A 16566-nucleotide genomic window follows, 5' to 3' on the forward strand; every position below is an offset into this window, starting at 1 on the left:
CTGACATCTCCAACACCACCAGCACCAACACCAGCATCTAGAGCCCACTGCTCAGAGTGAATCATCAAACGCTGAAGTGATGTGATACAGTTGTGTTAACGACAAGCGGAGTGAGGTGTGTGTGTGTGGCTCGCACGCCAGTGTGGCTAAATTACCAAGGTGTCAGCGTGGTGTGTATGTGTGTGTGTGTGTGTGTGTGTGTGTGTGTGTGTGTGTGTGTGTGTGTGTGTATTACTTATACAAGTTTAAGAGGCGGGGCAACGCGGGTCCAAGACTCTCTCTCTGTTGTATACATGATAATCAGTAACAGCAATCACACTTACATCCATCCAAAGGCAAAAGATAAAGATTCGTCAACACTGAAGTGGTTTTATCAAGTCTCTTCTGCTATCCAAACTCTTTGGCTAATCTTTGAGTGGGTTGGAATCTTTCTTGGCGAGGTGGAGGTGAAAGTTCTTCCCCAGACGCGACTAGCAGTTGACCCTGATCATACATGCCCTCGACATGTCTCCTTTAGGAATGGATGCACCTCAGCCACTGACGTGATGCTGTATAGGTTCTTGACATGACAGTGGTAGACCCTACGTACATCTCGACCGGTACCATGACACTACAAGCCCTTGACATGACAGTTCTCATTACCAGCACCTGTCACCTTCCCACAGACAGGGAGTGTGAGCCACACACTGGTATATGCCAAGTCAGAATCCTTGAACTGAAAACTTATGTTTTAAATGAGACTTTCTGACAACAGATGATCATAAAAGAAAAAAAAGGAAAAGTCAAATGTTCAAACGAATCAACGAGCAATTAATATATTGTTTTGAGAGGATGTTTATGTATATATTGATGAGTATTTCCCACTCATGATGAATCTAGTAAACTCATAATTCAATATACAACGTCTCATTCTCTGTATCTCACTGTAGCCAGCCATTCCAGCGTCACTAATTAATGTGATGCAATACTCATGTTTTGTCTCTTGAGTTTGATTACAATACTACACGTTCATGGGCTAGAAACAGGTGCTTAATTTCAAGTAGTGAACGAATTACATTCTCAAGAATTAAGTCTTGTATCATAAAATTGACTCGGGGTAAAAAAAAGGTACTTTCCAAAAGCGTGATTTTTTTTTTTGTATACGCGATTCAGTAACACACCAACGAAACCATGTTTACACTAGTGTTTAAGCAACTCTCGCCTCCATAGGTCATTGGTTTGAGCCCCATCGTTAGCAGAATCCTTCGTTAGCATGAGCGCCACTCATGGTGACCCAGTATCCTTACTTCAAGTATATTTGTATCAACTGCCAGCAAGAGGTTATGCTTGATCTAGTCTTAGTTGGTTTAAGTAAATAGCAAATGCTGTGGTGATGTTTTTTTTTTATAAACAGGCATGAATATTAACCGCTTATGGACTAATGCTTCCATTAACAAACTAACCAATAGAATTTTAGTTTACCTTGACGAACAAGTGCTTCCATCTCTGGTGAGTACTTCATTATCTCTTGAGTTGTCAAATGCATCATGCTTCCTTAACCCTAGTGCTTCAGTATTGCTTGAATAACAAGTACTGCTATCTCCAGGCCAAGCCAGCCTGTCTTTTAGCCATTGCTTATACCATTCTGAAACTTTTCTTCCTTCCCAGGTCCCCAAGAAAGACGGCAGACACTTAGAAAGATTATCCAGGAGTTGAGGAATGTAGGTAGGGTACTTCACTTTAGTAGAATACATGGTATATGCTGCTTTGATGATATACTTCCATCCAGTAACACTATGATTAAGGTTATGTACAATATGTGTGTTGATTATGCTTATATGTGATGTCATATAAACAAGATATATTCTGGTGTGTATGCTTAATGCTTTGCAATCATCCAGTTTCTTTTTCAGAGGTGCTTATAGTTGATGATATCTTAAAAGAGCTTACACAGAATCATTGCACTGTAAATTAAGCTTTAGCCCTTCTTGCTCTAAGTCATAATGCTATCTATACAGAGCTGGAGCCTATTTTTTGTGGTGTTAATGCTTGAAGACCTAAGGATTAAAGAAATACCTTGGTACATTATACTAAATGGTCGACACGAACTGTGGCTGGGATCAGAAAGTAAATACCAAGTCATATTGATCTATCTAATAGATCATGAATCATTCAGTTATTAGACGATATCACAAATAGACCATCTCTTATTATCTATTATTTATTAACAAAAGGTGTATGAAAGCATCCGTCTTAATATGCATCATACAGGAACCACCTACGTCACATATGTATCTATAGTTCATGTTTGCTTAATGCCAATTAGAAAAACTCTGGAAGAGAATTTTCAAATGTATTTTTGCACTTGGTTACCCTAAACATTACGGGTATTAGAAGTGCTGAGGAGAGAGAGAGAGAGAGGAGAGAGAGAGAGAGAGAGAGAGAGAGAGAGAGAGAGAGAGAGAGAGAGAGAGAGAGAGAGAGAGGGAAGAAGGTTATTATATGAGGAATGGGGATTGAGTTTGGTTGAAGGTTGCATGAGTGAGTGAAGGGTTTGGATAAGAAAACTGCTTTATACATACAAACATCTTCAAGGATCAGATTTAGAAGTACGTAACGGTAGAAATTCCATTCCAATAACGTAGTAAACAAACCAATAGATACGCCACAACCTTGTGTGTTATGCTGTGAATAATCTTTGATGTGTTATAACAAGTACTGAACCACAAACACTACGAGATAATCCTCTTATCATGTCTACATCCTGTAGAAGTGAGTTGTGGTTCGTGAAGAGAAAAACGAAGAAAAGATAAAAACGAATAACATTTTTTCTGTCGACTGTGCCATACTGCAAGTCACTCCACATCTTATATATATATATATATATATATATATATATATATATATATATATATATATATATATATATATGTATATATATATATTTCTCCCGCCAGTAAAGATCACCAAAAATTATCCATTCTTTCGTGAAAATGTGGACGTATTAACCAGCAAGACTATGACCACTTGCTGTTACCTGTTGACTTTAACCTTCACGTTCATCAATAATAACATAACGCAATTGCTCGCAGTGTTGGACCGCCAGTAACATATGTGGGTTTCCCCTGGGCACATATCCGGTCGACGCTTTCCACCATCTGGCCTTGGCCATCCTGCTTCAATCCGCTGTATACTTACCCCTCGTCCACTCTGCTGGTATGGGTAACTGGAGACTGACGGTGTGTAAGAGACTTGAAAAGCTTATCTACCTTGATAGCAGCAAAGGATGAGAACTACTGTAAGGGGAATGATGTGTATTCAAGACGGGGGTAGAAGCTCAAAGGGAGAAATTATCAGGACGAAATTCTGCTCGATTCTGCAATATGTTTCTTTCTGGTCGATGATGCGAGGCCCGTTATTTCGTAGTGTGTGCAGATAACGTAGGGATGATGCGAGGTTCGTTATTCCGTAGTGTGTACAGATAACGTAGAGAACCAGTGCAGCTACAACGCCAGCAGGCAGGTCTTACTTGTGTGTGAAATTAGTAAAATGTTGACAGACAAACTTGGGGTCATACACAAAGTTGATATCTAGATCCCCGTTTCCACCAATTTCAAACTATTAAAGGATGAAACTGAATTTTTCTATAGTATGAAGTTATAATGTTATGAAATTCTTTCGTATATTTCATAAACATACCATGAATAGTTTTTGTGAAAGAAAATAAAAACCCCAGAAATTTTTCCATAATGTGACCCAACTTTTGGCGGTAATTTCTATCGTAATATAGATCGTATGTTAATTAGCAGTTTATAGGCCTTGTAAATAAACACCTTCTAAACTCTCATGTCCGTGGAAATTACCATACTGCATGCTAGATATTTTTGAGAATTTTTTTTGAAACATTTTCATGACCTAAGACTTTCCACATCTTCCCTCATCGTCATCAACGCAGGCCACATAAAAAGAGAACATACGACAATTGATAATCTTACTCTTGATCTATTGACATGTGAATGAAATTCTGTTCGTACCATTCCAAGTTATTATTTTTGGAATTTCTAAAATCAAAATTTCGAGAAAATGTCGTCTAAAGTTTTGGCCTACATCTCTGCCCTTAACTGCTTAGTATTGTGTTTTACGGTAACAGTAAAGTTGATAAGAAACAGCGTAAGAAATATCAACAGTCTACTTGGACCTCGCAACCTCTGTATGCAGTATTCAGACAGTCCTAAAATTTCGATTTGAAGGGCGAAAAATAATTTTCTATTTACAATAGTTAATCATTGTACAGAATACGTTTTCTATCACAGATATCAAAGAAAATTGATTATTTAGGGGATACACCTGTAAAAGTCGGCAAACGCCCCTGTCCCGTTCGACTTGTTGAGAGTGGGGGTTATAGACAAGAAGCACGTAAAACAGCAGCATGAGCCTTACTGTTCTGTTCTTAAGGATGATTTTTAACCCACTTACTCAAGCGCCGACCATGTTCACGCATCGCCTGGACCTCAGAGAGAGAGAGAGAGACAGGCCTTTTGACTCGTCCAATTTACCAGCTTAGAGATGGCTCCGGCAATATGCTTTCCAAAACTTTATAAAGAATCCAATGAATATATAACCTATCACCTTTATGACAGTCGTAAGAGAAATGTATCTAAACTCAAATGGGTTAGGAATAGCATTGCTATTAATCTAAACACCTTGGGAATTAGGATTAAACTTTAGAGTTAAACAACTCTCAGACATGATAAGGGTAGCAACATCTGTTCCCTCCCTTACTCAGAGCAAAACCATGTAAAAATGAAACACCAAAGTGAAAATGACACAGAGAGATCTTCAGCCACAGAGTACCTAGCAGCACTACCACTACTGACGAAGGTCCATTTCAACCGAAGGTGCAGAAGCTGTCGACTGTCCAGAGGAGTGTGACGTGGGTCTGAGGCCAGTGTGTGGCAACAACAACGTGGTTTACCTCAACGAATGTTCTCTGAGTCAGGCTTCTTGCAGGAACGCCTCCATTGCGAAGCTCCACGATGGCCCCTGTGGTTAGTCCTTGTGGGGATGGGTCCTTGGTAGTAGTGCCTCAAACGAGGTTGTTGAAGGAAGTAGTTAGGATAAGATAGAAGTGGGTTGACAGAAGTGGTTAGGTAATGTAGTGACAGTAAGTGTTCCATAGTCAGTCTGGTGGGTTGATCATAGGCGGGCTTGTAGTGGGTGACTGATGTTTTAAATGGTGATTTATTCTCATGTCTTGTGATAGTAATAAGCATCATGAAGTGGGGTTAGAGTTGCATGTTAATATAATTAGCATTTTCTTGCATCTTACAACTTAACAAATATTTACACATGTAAGTTTCATGGCCATCCTCACACACGTCGAATGAGATGCTATTTTTGTTTTTCCCATGATGACGACATATATCCTGTTATTGTCAGTATTATTCACCGTGTGCATCCAGGTGTTAGCCAGGATTAGGTCTTGTCTGTCGATGTTTTTGTCATCATGTCTTGGATCTGTTTCTCTTTATTTCTCTGAGTATTTTTCTATCTGCCTACTTATCTATCTGTATATATATATATATATATATATATATATATATATATATATATATATATATATATATATATATATATATATATATATATATATTCCTATGAGTCCACGGGGAAAATGAAACACGAAAAGTTCCCAAGTGCACTTTCGTGTAATAATCACATCATCAGGGGAGACACAAGAGAGAAATATAACAGTCAGCTGATATACATCGAAGAGACGAAACTAGGACGCCATTTGGTAAACATGTATGTATATATGTATGTATATATGTATGTATATATAATTTTTGTTCAATAGATCGGTAATTCGTTGCTGTATTCGGAATAAGTGACATATTCTAGGGACGTTCTCATAACGAAGTGATTGGTCATTCTCTTGTTTATTGGAGAATGGTACACCGAACACCATTTCTTTCCAAGCCTCAAGATGACAGCTTATTTCTCAGTTCGTTTACCACAGAAATTCAAAATGCCACTTGGGGGTAAGTCAATATGATGGGTTTAAGGTTCTTAGGGTTACATTTCCGCATTTTATTATGGTGTTTGCTTCTTTGAGCTTCCATGCTTTATGTTAGAATTCGCCTGAGCTTTTGAGCAGTTTTCTAGTTTTGAATAAACATGTGATTTACCTGCTTTTCTCTTCTTTTTCTTTGGCCTCATCACCTTCTTCTCATCTTTGAATCTTGGTGGGTGTATACCTTGGTTTACCACACCTATACTCATTTTGTTTTTCTTTTTATTTGGGTATTTTTGAGGGTATTAAGGGGCTAAATTTAGGTCACGTAACAAAGACTTTTGACCTCGATACATTACCAGTCCTTGTGAACATCACAATCTTTTCCTCAGGGTTGAGAAGAATACTTCTCATGTGGGTCATCATGTATCCCTCCAGTGAAGACATATGGCATGAACCCAGGTGGACCTGCATCTTAGTCTAGTATCCTCTCTCGACCAGTGTTAAGCTACCCTCATAGGTCAAGCTACAATGTCCGCCACTAATCTAATTTCATTTAAGAGAATGTTGAGACTTCCTCCTCAGTGAGTAAGACCAGTCTTGGCACAAAGATGTTCTAGGTGTGTGGTGAGGTAGTCCTACTGTCTGTGGTTGTTGAGAATAATCTTTCCATTTTCTATTTCTTGCCTTACTCCACCACACCACCTTGTTGTCACTTCTGTTTACCTCATATGATTACATTTCCTGCTATCACCTCATACAGATACGCTGGATTTACTATATATGTTAACGAAGCTCATCCACTCCTCTCTTAAGCACAGTACAATCGACTCTGTGTGTATCCTACATTTTACTTTTCCTGTCAACTCCATACTTTAACATTCGTTATCAACCCCCCACCGCCACAACTTATCTCTGTCAATCCTACGCGCTCTCACCCACCACCAACACCTCGTTTTGATTATGCCTTACAGTTCTACACACACACACACACACACACACACACACACACACACACACACACACACACACACACTTCCACGTCAAACTAGCACAATCAAATCCATTGGTGAACCGTCCATTCTAATACATGCCATGAACCCCACAGTCAGCGGCCAGTCTGGAGGGAGAGGAAGCTCCTCCAGCTGCCCAGAGAATTGCCAGAAGATCTACACTCCACTGTGTGGCTCGGACGGCAACACCTACAATAATAAGTGTATCCTTGATGCAGCAAGTTGTAGGAGCGTGAAGGAAGGGAAGCCAGCCATTACAGTCTTCCAAGAGGGTCCGTGTGGTAAGTAGAGTACCTAATGGTCCGTGTGGTGAGTACCTGCTGGTCCGTGTGGTATGTAGAGTGCCTACTGGTTCGTGTGGTAAGTAGAGTACCTATTGGTCCGTGTGGCGAGTAGTGTACCTGCAGGTCCGTGTGGTAAGTAGAATACCTACTGGTCCGTGTGGTAAGTAGAGTACCTAATGGTCCGTGTGGTAAGTAGAGTGCCTAATGGTACGTATGGTAAGTAGAGTACCTTCCTATCTACCTTCCACTACCTATGACGAAATTTTTGCATTAGGTAGAGCAAAGCAGGTAGCGTTTACGCCAGGAAAATAACTTTACAGTTGAGAATAAGCCAGAGTGTGCGTTTTGTGTCATGAAGTGTTATGTATTTGAGAGTGTTTGACTAGTTTAAATATCATTAGTTAATATATACTGATTCACATGTATGAGAAGGAGGGGATCTTGACAACCACTGAAGTGCTGGCTCGCTGCACCGCAGTCACTAGTTCTGCTGGTACCCAGGCAGTGAGAGAGAGAGGGAGAGAGAGAGAGAGAGAGAGAGAGAGAGAGAGAGAGAGAGAGAGAGAGAGAGAGAGAGAGAGAGAGAGAGAGAGAGAGAGAGAGAATGTTGATGACGAGAGACTTGTAGAAATGACTTTACTGGACTTGTGGACGGGGGCGACTTTGCCTATGGCCAAGGGCTTGGAATATAAGATTAACTTTAGATAATCTTATATAAGATTAGATAAGAAGTGTGTGTGTGTGTGTGTGTGTGTGTGTGTGTGTGTGTGTGTGTGTGTGAAGTGATAATGCTAACGACCATTCAAAGGAGGATAGTTCTGAGCACCGCTGCTTCTCAGAGGATCATGCCAATGGGATATTCAGCCCTTGAGACATCCCAGGGAACAATACCATATCAAGAAATTCTAAATCAGTGTTGTTCATGTCTTTGTAACCAAAACATCATCACCTTATGACAATGAAAGTAGATTCTTGTCTGTAGAACAGGTAAAGAAGAAGATGTAGATGATGATGTAGTTTCTTATTCATTTTCTGAAAGTGGATAATGAATGTGTACCTTTTCCCAGAAACGCGGGAGGAATGCAGACTGGACTGTAGCTCCACATACAGTCCAGTATGTGGAAGCAACGGTGTTACTTATGGAAACGAGTGTTGGCTACGTCTTGCTAGATGCCTCAACCCCAACATTACGCAGAAGTCAACGGGTATATGCAGTAAGTACACACCTGTAGACACTGTAGACACAGACTCGTCACTGTGAGGAGTAAGAAGGAAGGACCAGTGATAGATAAACACTATGTAGGAGAGGTTGTCACCGTGGTAAGTTGAAATAAATCAGAAAGTCACTGTGGTCAGAGAACAGAGTCGATAAACACATCGCCAGCCTTGTCGAAGGTTGACCCTCTTAACTTTGAAGCCATCTTGGCCCAAAATTTGTTTACACTGTAGAACTTTTGCTTTCATGGTTCGTTAAGTTTTCCCATAATTCTGACAAGATCCATACAGCTCCTAGGCATGAGTTCGCTCCCACCATAAGCTGTTGCTGTCTTCGTATCCTAGCATGAATAACCACTTTACATATATTTCTAATCTACATGATGAAAATTAACTACACTCTACCCTCCCTCATTATCTGGAGCAGATTATTAAACACCCAGCAGTGGCCTCCTGTCCATCAAAACTGTTTCTCAATTACCCTCGATCCCTCCCCTGTGTTTCACCTGAACCTGCACGCTATTCACACACTTTTTACCGACTCCACAGATCGGCAGACGTCGAAGCCTTCCGCCTCCCCCTCCTCCTCCTCCAGCAGCAGCTGTGATGAGCGGTGCACCAAGATCTACCAGCCAGTTTGTGGTACGAACAGTCGCACGTACAACAACAAGTGCATTCTGGACGCTGCCAGCTGTCGTAGTACCAGAAACGGCCAGGGGTCCATCAGGGTGGCCAAAGACGGAGTCTGTGGTGAGTGCAGGGGGAGAGAGAGAGAGAGAGAGAGAGAGAGAGAGAGAGAGAGAGAGAGAGAGAGAGAGAGAGAGAGAGAGAGAGAGAGAGAGAGAGAAGAGCTACACTGTTTAATGCCTCATTATGAGTGTTGCATTACCAGTTGCTTTGTGGTACATGATGCAAAGAAATTAGTCTTGAAGCAGTTTTAGGGATGAAACTATAATCCAGCAGAATGGCTCTAAGTGTGTTCGTCTTTCTTAACAATTTCTCGCCCAGAGAAAATTACTAGATAAAGCCTGGGGGTTTATCCCGTAAATTATTAGATAAAGCCTGGGGGTTTATCCCGTTAATTATTAGATAAAGCATGGGGGTTTATCCCGTAAATTATCAGATAAAGCATGGTGGTTTATCCCGTTAATTATTAGATAAAGCCTGGGGGTTTATCCCTTTAATCATTAGATAAAGCCTGGGGGTTTATCCCGTCAATTATTAGATAAAGCCTGGGGGTTTACCCTATTAATTATCTGTGATAACTAATCTAAATAATCTTTTCCAGAGGAAGATGAAGGGTGCCACAAAAACTGCGACATTTTGTACCAGCCAGTGTGTGGCAGCGATGGGGTCACGTACGACAACAGATGTTTGTTCGATATCGCAAAATGCTTCAACAATCGCATCACTGTAGAATACGAGGGTATCTGTGGTTAGTACAAACCCCCCTTTTACAACTTAAGTCTCAACAAAGACCAGGCGGTCATTGTGGATAGACCACTGACTGCGAGCAAGACACGATAGACAATCATTACAGTGAGGAAAGACCAAAAAGGCAACGCGAGAGTCATGTTCACTGTAATGAGCAAGGAACCATCGAAGACTTGGAAAAAGATATTGGTTTCTGCATCGAGTTGAGACTATTAACCCTTGACCTTGTAAACACCAGGTAATCACTCCGTTAAGTAGGATACTACTGACCACTCGAGACTATAAGACAAGGAGTTCATTGTCGTAAGTGGAGACCATTTACCCACTCGCCACCATAAGAAAAGTAAGTCACCGACCATCTGAAGGGGGTTAGGTTGCTGTGGTGCTTTGAGAACGCAACGCTTTGGTAAGTAGAAAACATCGAACTGCTTTGGGGTTTCTTGAGAAGGAGGTCTCTAGTAAGTAGAACGAACTAGTCGCTTTGGCTAAATAGAAAGAAGATACTGCTTTGGTTCGTAGAGAGAAATAGTTAGTTTTTGTCACAATGGAATGTTGATCCCTCTGGTTACGATGAAGAGGGAGTCACTCATTCTAGTAGGGAGAACACACGACTTTGGTTTGTAGGGAGCACAGTTCACTTGATTGACTCAGGAGAGCAAGTCGTTGTAGTTAGAGGTAGAGGTCACTGCAGTAGAGGTCACTGCGGTAGAGGTCACTAAAGTGAGTAAGGAGATGAAGTCATTTGGTCGTCTGCTTCTTCCAAACGCTTGTGTGCCAAAGATGATCTGTATATATACACGCTTTCCCTCACAGCACTGTAACCCGCACGAAGTTTTTGCAAAATTTTTCTGCACAAAACCTTGGGATCCATCGTGACACATCTTTATGAATGATCAGGTCCCTCGGCAGACGGCAATCACAACACCGCACATTTCACTGTTGTAGACTACGAGCAAAAATGTTGCCTGCCTTTCGCATGTTTATTTGTAGACGTCATGGTCCACCATCCATGGCGTCCTCACACAAGAAAAAACAAAAAACGACAGATATTTCTTTCCCGCAGCTGAGGTGGCTGTGAGTACGATCACAAGTGAAGGAAAGCGTTCCGATCCTCAAGGAAAATTGGCTGCCGTTGTCAGTGGTCCCTACTGCCCCGATGTATGTTTCCTGGGCTTCCAGCCAGTGTGTGGCAGTGACGGGCTGGTATACAGCAATGAGTGTAAGCTGAACGTGGCCCGGTGCAGAAACCTTGCCCTCAGCAAAAGAAACGACGGCGTTTGTTGTAAGTGAATCTTTCATATGCTGGTCGGTTCTCTGCTCCTACGTTTTAGGTTATTTTTTTCATGATTATCTAACAGGATAGAGGTGAGCTGCTATAGGTGCATGGGAGCTCGACGTTGCCTTCACTATTCATGAATTACATTTGTACTCTGAAACACCCGTCGATCCATGTCGTCCTTTGGGAGATTACTCTCATGCACTGATAGCAGCGCCCGGAACGAGACTTTGGTTTTTTACGACAATCCTCATCTTAGATATTGAGTTACTGCTTCAAGATGAGATGTCAAATGGCATTTGCCAGTTAACGAGTAGTTAGGTTCACTCTCTGTGATCACAGGTGAAAAGGTAGCCGATGTGGGGAGAGAGACGAGGTTCTATGGAGAGTTAAGAGCACTTCAGATGCCCTCCTTTTGAGAGGCACAATAGTCTGGTCTGGGTGTTTTGAGGAAAAGCCAAGTTAAGGTTTTCCTTGTCTGTACAGAACGAATGTTTCCTCCGACGTCCCTGACACATAGGTGAGGAGAGTGTCTTTGTCTTCTCACACATCGGCCAAAAGCAATCCGTCAGAATTTCAAAATTCTTCTTCCTTTCTCTATAGTCGGCCATACATAACACATCAGAGATTTTACATCTTTTTTGGTTCCGTTCCTCACAGTGATTGCAGCATAGACACGTCCTAAAGAAAATTATCATTTTGAAGTTTAAAGACGTCTTCCATCTTTTCCTCGCCCTGCAGCTAAGGACTGTAGCATCCAGTGCTACAGGGATGATGAGGCAGTGTGTGGCAGCGACGGCATCACATACGAGAACGACTGTTTCCTGGTGGCAGCGAGGTGCAAGGATAGCACCATCAGAAGGCTTTATTATGGCCAATGTGGTCAGTTTCCATAGCTTGTCAATGCATGTATATTGCTAGGGCTTATTGGCTAATATTGAACCTCCAACTGGCCATTATACGCACCATACCTGTCAAGCGCACAATAAGAACATAAAAACATGATGACGACGTAAAATTTGGTATATTCTCCTGAAAAAGAGATGTTATGGTCAGTTTCCATAGCTTGTAAACAAATGCATGTATATTGCTAGGGTTTGTTGGCTAATATTGAACCTTCAACTGGCCATTATACGCACCATACCAGTCAAGCGCAGTCATGATGACGACGTAAAATTTGGTATATTCTCCTGAAAAAGAAATGTTATGCAATGTTTTGGGTCAACTTCTTTGTCGATGTTACAGATGTTCACTGAAGAACTGAGCATTTTTCATAAGCTGTCTCGTCATTGAAGACCGCTGTCTAATCAGGCTTCAAAATGAGGTTTCTTTATTCATCGTCTGTTAAGAGAATTTGATAGATTTTCGTTATTCTTGATTTCAGTCAATTTTTCTTTTCTCTGTTGGTCATTATGTAAGATACCGTCCTGAGTGAAGAGAGAGAGTTGAAACGCACACATTTCTCTCCCTTAAGAGCCACCAACTTCGGCAACGGATCTTTGGTGTACATGAAGGTTAGATGAAACTTGTCAGATTTTAGAATGGAAGTCTTGCTTGTGGTGAACATAGGGTATAAGAGAGTGATGTTAAATGAGAGTATTGTACATTATGGCCTTTCGATTCTCATGAAGATTGTTCAATGTTTTCTGTATGGGAGATGAGGGAGGTGAAGTGACGTGTACAGCTGGAACCATGGTGAAGGACAGTGGAAGTGGGCCCCTGATGTTGCTTGCTGGGAGTTGAAGTGACGTGTACAGCTAGAACCATGGTGAAGGACAGTGGAAGTGGGCCCCCTGATGTTGCTTGCTGGGAGGTGAAGTGACGTGTATAGCTAGAACCATAGTGAAGCACAGTGGAAGTGGGCCCCTGATGTTGCTTGCTGGCGATGCAATTCTGTTTTCTAATTCAGATCTGAAAGTGATGATGAGTTGCTCCGATTTTACGGAGATGGCGAGGCTTAAAGTCAGCAACAACAAGGCTATTTTGTGTAGAAACAGGATAAGTTCCTAAGTGGAAACAGGATAAGTTCCTAAGTGCACATTCGTGTAATAATCACATCATCAGGGGAGACAGGAGAGAAATATAAGTCAGTTGATATATTTCTCTCTTGTGTCTCCCCTGATGATGTGATCATTACACGAAAGTGCACTTGGGAACTTACCGTGTTTCATTTTCCTCGTGGACTAATAGGAATATCTTGATCACGCGCAAAATTGCAAAATTGTGATCCTCTCCAATATATATGTGTGTTTGTGTGTATATATATAGATAGATAGATAGATAGACAGATAGATGTATAGATAGATACAGATAAAGAGAGAGAGAGAGTTTAATAACAATAAAGTTTTTGTAGCAGTTAGACCATCAAGGTTCAGCTGAATACATCAACAGGGGTAAGTTGGAACCTCTGGAGCTTGAAAGGCCTTTTTCTCTCAACTGAGGATAGCACAGCTTCACCGAAGGTGAGTTCATGGTCTTGGTTATATATGTACATAGATCTGTTTCTTTATGAGTGTTTCTATCTGTCTATATCAAAGAATATGAAACTATACATATACCTCCTCTTTCTTTTATCCTTAAGTTACCCTTTAAATCTTCCTTTCGTCTCTTGTGTATGCAACAGTAAGACATACCATCGACGAAGATTTCTGTCGGTAATTGGCCACTTTAGCACATCAGAAACATTGATAAAGCTTTTTTCTCCCAGTGGTGACTGAGGACCCAGTGTGTACCCAGGCTTGTCCAAAACATGGGGACCCAGTCTGTGGCAGCGACGGGAGGACGTACAGCAGTTTGTGTCAGCTGAAGAAGACAGCCTGTAATAACAAGGGACTCCTCTCGCTGTATAAGGGACCTTGCCGTACGTAACCCAGTCATTGTGCCACCATGGACCACTGACACTCTCTCTCCCAGTATAGATTTTACCGTGTGTTTACAGTCATTACCATATTTCATACAGTTTTAAGATAGTACCTGAGTTGAATCAAAATGATCTCTTGTTCACTCCATCATCAGAACATAATACGCTATGACGGGATTAACTTCACAGTAAATTTCTTGCTTTATGTAGAAATAGATTTGCCAGTCTTGTAAAACATTATAGTTTTGATTGCTAACATCAACATATCAAAGTTCTCCACGAATGCCAGAAAGAAATCATTCCTTTTTAATTCTTTTTTTCCATCGTAGTTGAACATCAGTGAGCACAACCTACCCTCAGAGCACAGAGCACCATTCTGAACACGACTGCAGACATCGGCACAGCCCGGCAAGGCTCTCGACCTCAGCACGGCACTTCGACCTCAAAAAATGCACTCTACTCCTGACCAAAGCACAACCCAGACTTTTTATGTATCTCCCATCCTTCCTTAGAAGCCACCAGACGCGTGTGGCCTCTGCTGTCCTTGAACGAGGGAACCGAACCTTTGCTTTCACCTGTTGCGAACACCTTCTTTGCTACCTGCTGCCACTACTAGTACTCCTCCTCCTCCTTTTCCTCCTCTGCAATCTCAAATATCGCTTCCATCCTTCAACCCTTCCCTTTAATATAATACCTCTTCCCTAACCTCCTTTTCCCTGGTATGATTCTCCTCCCCTTATCTCCCTTTCCCGAATAGAACTCTCCTCCCTCTCCCTCTTTTTTCCGAGCATCATTATTCCTACCCCAGCCCCTCTCTAGTGAGGCATAAAATGTCTACTTTTCCTCCACCATCTCTGGATCGCGACCATATAGAGGGAGACACTGCGACGTGTGACCACATCACCTGTGAGGACGACGAGCGGCGACTGGTGTGTGGGGACGATGGGGTAACCTACCACAACCACTGTCAACTCATCGTCCAGGCCTGCATCTCAGGGAAGTCCATCAGCAAGATATCAGAAGGACCCTGTCTATAAGGGTGATGCTGGCAGTGTGTGTGTGTGTGTGTGTGTGTGTGTGTGTGTGTGTGTGTGTGTGTTTCTTCACAATGGGAGGAGTGTGTAAGGCTCTTAACTCGAAAGGTAATGGAATTTGGCGATTCAAAATGAAAAGAAAAGGGTATAATTGAGAGAGAGAGAGAGAGAGAGAGAGAGAGAGAGAGAGAGAGAGAGAGAGAGAGAGAGAGAGAGAGAGAGAGAATTTCCGCAGCCTTTTTTTTCCTTTTCAATACTTACACATCTCTATGGAAGAGTGGAACTGGTCCCTCTGTAGGGAGATGATGATGATGATGATGTTGATGATGATGATGTATTATTTGGCAAAAAGAGGAAATGAATGAGGCAGAGAGGCTGAGAGTAGACCTCGGTACGTCTGAAACACGAGAGAGTTCATGTGTTGCTGCCTTACTGTCCACATACGTCTTCCTGTAGGATCCCTCAGTGTTATGTCGATGTCTCTCATGTTATCACGGATGTGAACGCTCCTGTGTCAGTGCTACAATGCCACTCGTGGTAATGTGGTTTTCGGTCATGTTTTGCATATATATATATATATATATATATATATATATATATATATATATATATATATATATATATACAAATGTTTAGTGAATAAGTCTGGGTATCAAGTGAAGCTCATAGCGTCGTTCTGAACATTAATAACCTGCACAAGTCTTTTCCTTTATAATTTCTTTAGCAAGAAATTAATGATGGCTGCTGGTGCTTACATGAAGGTTAGTTCACTTATATATATATGCATATATATATATATATATATATATATATATATATATATATATATATATATATATATATATATATATATATATTTACGTTACACATCCTTTTTATCGTTCTATTCTCTGTATAAAGATAAGTGAATCCAGGTAAACCTGTGAATTTCTTGCTCTGGTGTGAATTATCTGTAGCAAAGACATTTGCCTAGAGGTCTGTTCAGTGTTAAGTAAGATATGTTGGAATAAGATTAGACTTTAAGAACTGAAATCCTAATGGGGGTGGCATGATTATGAATGGTCACACTGCTGTTTTGATGTATGTAAGAAACATTAAATTGAATACAGCTTTTTGTTGTGTTTTTTTTCTTTTCATCCAAATGATTTTATATGTTAAATCTAGTTATACACACACACACACACACACTTTCCAACCTCACCTCCACCCCGTTTCCACCACCTGGACACCAATCCCTCCAGATTGTTCAGTTTACCATGCTTTTCTGTGTCTTTTATAACATTACCTCAGCTGGAGGTCATACACCAACACTATTCCTCTTGCCATCTACTCTACATTCTTCGTAGTTTCCATACATGTTGATTCCTTGCGCCTGAACTCGTGAACATTTACAAAATCTACATTATACCCTAGTCATCCCTGCCTCCCATACTTCCATACGAAGAACGAGACGGTGTC

General features: G+C 41.2%; 1 protein-coding gene across 6 annotated transcripts in view; it reads left to right on the top strand.

Moving 5' to 3' along the window:
• LOC139748265 (serine protease inhibitor dipetalogastin-like) overlaps positions 1-16222 on the top strand; it is a 34018-nt gene extending 17796 nt beyond the window's left edge. For 2 of the 6 annotated variants that reach the window (XM_071661217.1, XM_071661216.1), the window contains exons 3-12: positions 1648-1704; positions 4878-5027; positions 7101-7286; positions 8357-8503; positions 9054-9254; positions 9793-9939; positions 11002-11220; positions 11956-12096; positions 13922-14074; positions 14404-16222. In XM_071661217.1, coding sequence (XP_071517318.1) covers positions 1648-1704; positions 4878-5027; positions 7101-7286; positions 8357-8503; positions 9054-9254; positions 9793-9939; positions 11002-11220; positions 11956-12096; positions 13922-14074; positions 14404-14417 — 1415 coding nt within the window. In that variant the 3' untranslated portion in view covers positions 14418-16222. The remainder of the gene's footprint in view (positions 1-1647; positions 1705-4877; positions 5028-7100; positions 7287-8356; positions 8504-9053; positions 9255-9792; positions 9940-11001; positions 11221-11955; positions 12097-13921; positions 14075-14403) is intronic. The other 4 variants (XM_071661219.1, XM_071661218.1, XM_071661220.1 and 1 more) reach the window with 4 other exon arrangements.
• Positions 16223-16566: the final 344 nt, after the last annotated feature.

The sequence above is a fragment of the Panulirus ornatus genome, chromosome 73, assembly GCF_036320965.1.
Source record: "Panulirus ornatus isolate Po-2019 chromosome 73, ASM3632096v1, whole genome shotgun sequence".
NCBI classification, from domain to species: domain Eukaryota; kingdom Metazoa; phylum Arthropoda; class Malacostraca; order Decapoda; family Palinuridae; genus Panulirus; species Panulirus ornatus.